Genomic DNA, 1,267 nt, shown 5'->3' with positions numbered 1-1,267 from the left:
CTGACTTACTTCTGCCAGATGTGGCCGAGGCCCCAGTCTGCGATGACTCACTTCCTGTCCTCGACCGTTCTCTTTCCTGAGTTTCTTCACTTCGCCAGCTTGGGTGTCTCTCCCGGGGCCGGCGGTCTAGTTTTGGCTCATCCAGCTGACGCTGCAGCTTCTCCTGCTCCTTCTGTAGCCGTTCCTCTACTTCTTTTTCCCTAGCAGCTGTGTCAACAGGCTTCGCCCCTCCAAAGATGGAGGCCGCCCGGCTGGACTGGGAGGTGCTGGCGGAGGCGTCATCCTCCTTAGGAGCACTTCGAGGCTTGAGGTTGAGTCTGGGTCTCTGGGGGGGACCTAAGGTAAATGAGACTCTAAGTGACAGTTTTCAAAGCATCAGGAGTTGACTGCTGAAAGCCAGACTCAACTCTTAGGAATCTTGTTCAAGAATCTGGTCTGAAGATGAACATCTTCAACAGGTTAAAACAAAACAAAACTAAAAAACCCCAAAACCTTGTAGCAATATGACATGGAAGATTTTAGAGGTGTGTATATTATAGACACAGGTAACACAGCCATCAGCACTGGAGACCTGGACCATATAGTCTCACTACCTGCATGGCAGGCACATTAAAGTCTAAACTACCTCCACAGCCAAGGGAGGCTCCATCTAGTTCTTACACTTTTGTATGAAATTCTAAGTAGTCCAATTTCTTTCTCTTTCCAAATTATCAGAACACTTTCAAAATAGACCTAAAATTTAATTAAGCAGTGTCACCCAACAAGACCATTTTTTATCCTGATCAAAGGTAGAAAAAGCTAACTTTCAGATGCTGCCGCCATACTTAGCCTAGGTGGCTGCTGTTTATTCTAAACACTGTTAGAGCCGATTGTGACAGTGCTTTGTTTCGGTAACTAGGGGGGCATAATATTCAGTTGACCTCTGAAAACTAATCTTACCATTCATAAAATCAGAGGTAATTACTGGCTGGGACTCTCATTTTCCTCACTGATAGGGCAACAGAAGACTGTGTTTATTCCTTCCCTAATGTTTATTAAATGTTAACTGAAGATGGCTATGGAGCAGCATCCAAGATGAAAATTCTGTTTCCATGCTGCCATCCACATCCAGGGTCTACTGTGCTCTGCCACCTCCTTTACACCCGAGAACCAACTTTCTAGTTTTCTGTTCCACGAAGAAGAGAGATGAGCACCTCTGTCATCACGCCTATAGTCATCCCGCGAGTAATCATCCCTGGAACTCCATGACCGATCGTCCCGTCTGTCA

General features: G+C 46.1%; 1 protein-coding gene across 1 annotated transcript in view; it reads right to left on the bottom strand.

Moving 5' to 3' along the window:
• Eif4b (eukaryotic translation initiation factor 4B) overlaps window positions 1-1,267 on the bottom strand; it is an 11,470-nt gene that overhangs the window by 7,634 nt on the left and 2,569 nt on the right. The window contains exons 3-4 of the mRNA XM_021216900.2: window positions 1,194-1,267; window positions 10-336 (exon numbers count right to left, since the gene is read on the bottom strand). The exon at window positions 1,194-1,267 is cut by the window's right edge and continues 44 nt beyond it. Coding sequence (XP_021072559.1) covers window positions 10-336; window positions 1,194-1,267 — 401 coding nt within the window. The remainder of the gene's footprint in view (window positions 1-9; window positions 337-1,193) is intronic.

Source organism: Mus pahari, chromosome 17 (genome assembly GCF_900095145.1).
Source record: "Mus pahari chromosome 17, PAHARI_EIJ_v1.1, whole genome shotgun sequence".
In the NCBI taxonomy this organism is placed as follows: Eukaryota; Metazoa; Chordata; class Mammalia; order Rodentia; family Muridae; genus Mus; species Mus pahari.
Note: the sequence above shows the minus strand (reverse complement) of the source record. Positions and strands in the feature narration are given on the sequence as shown.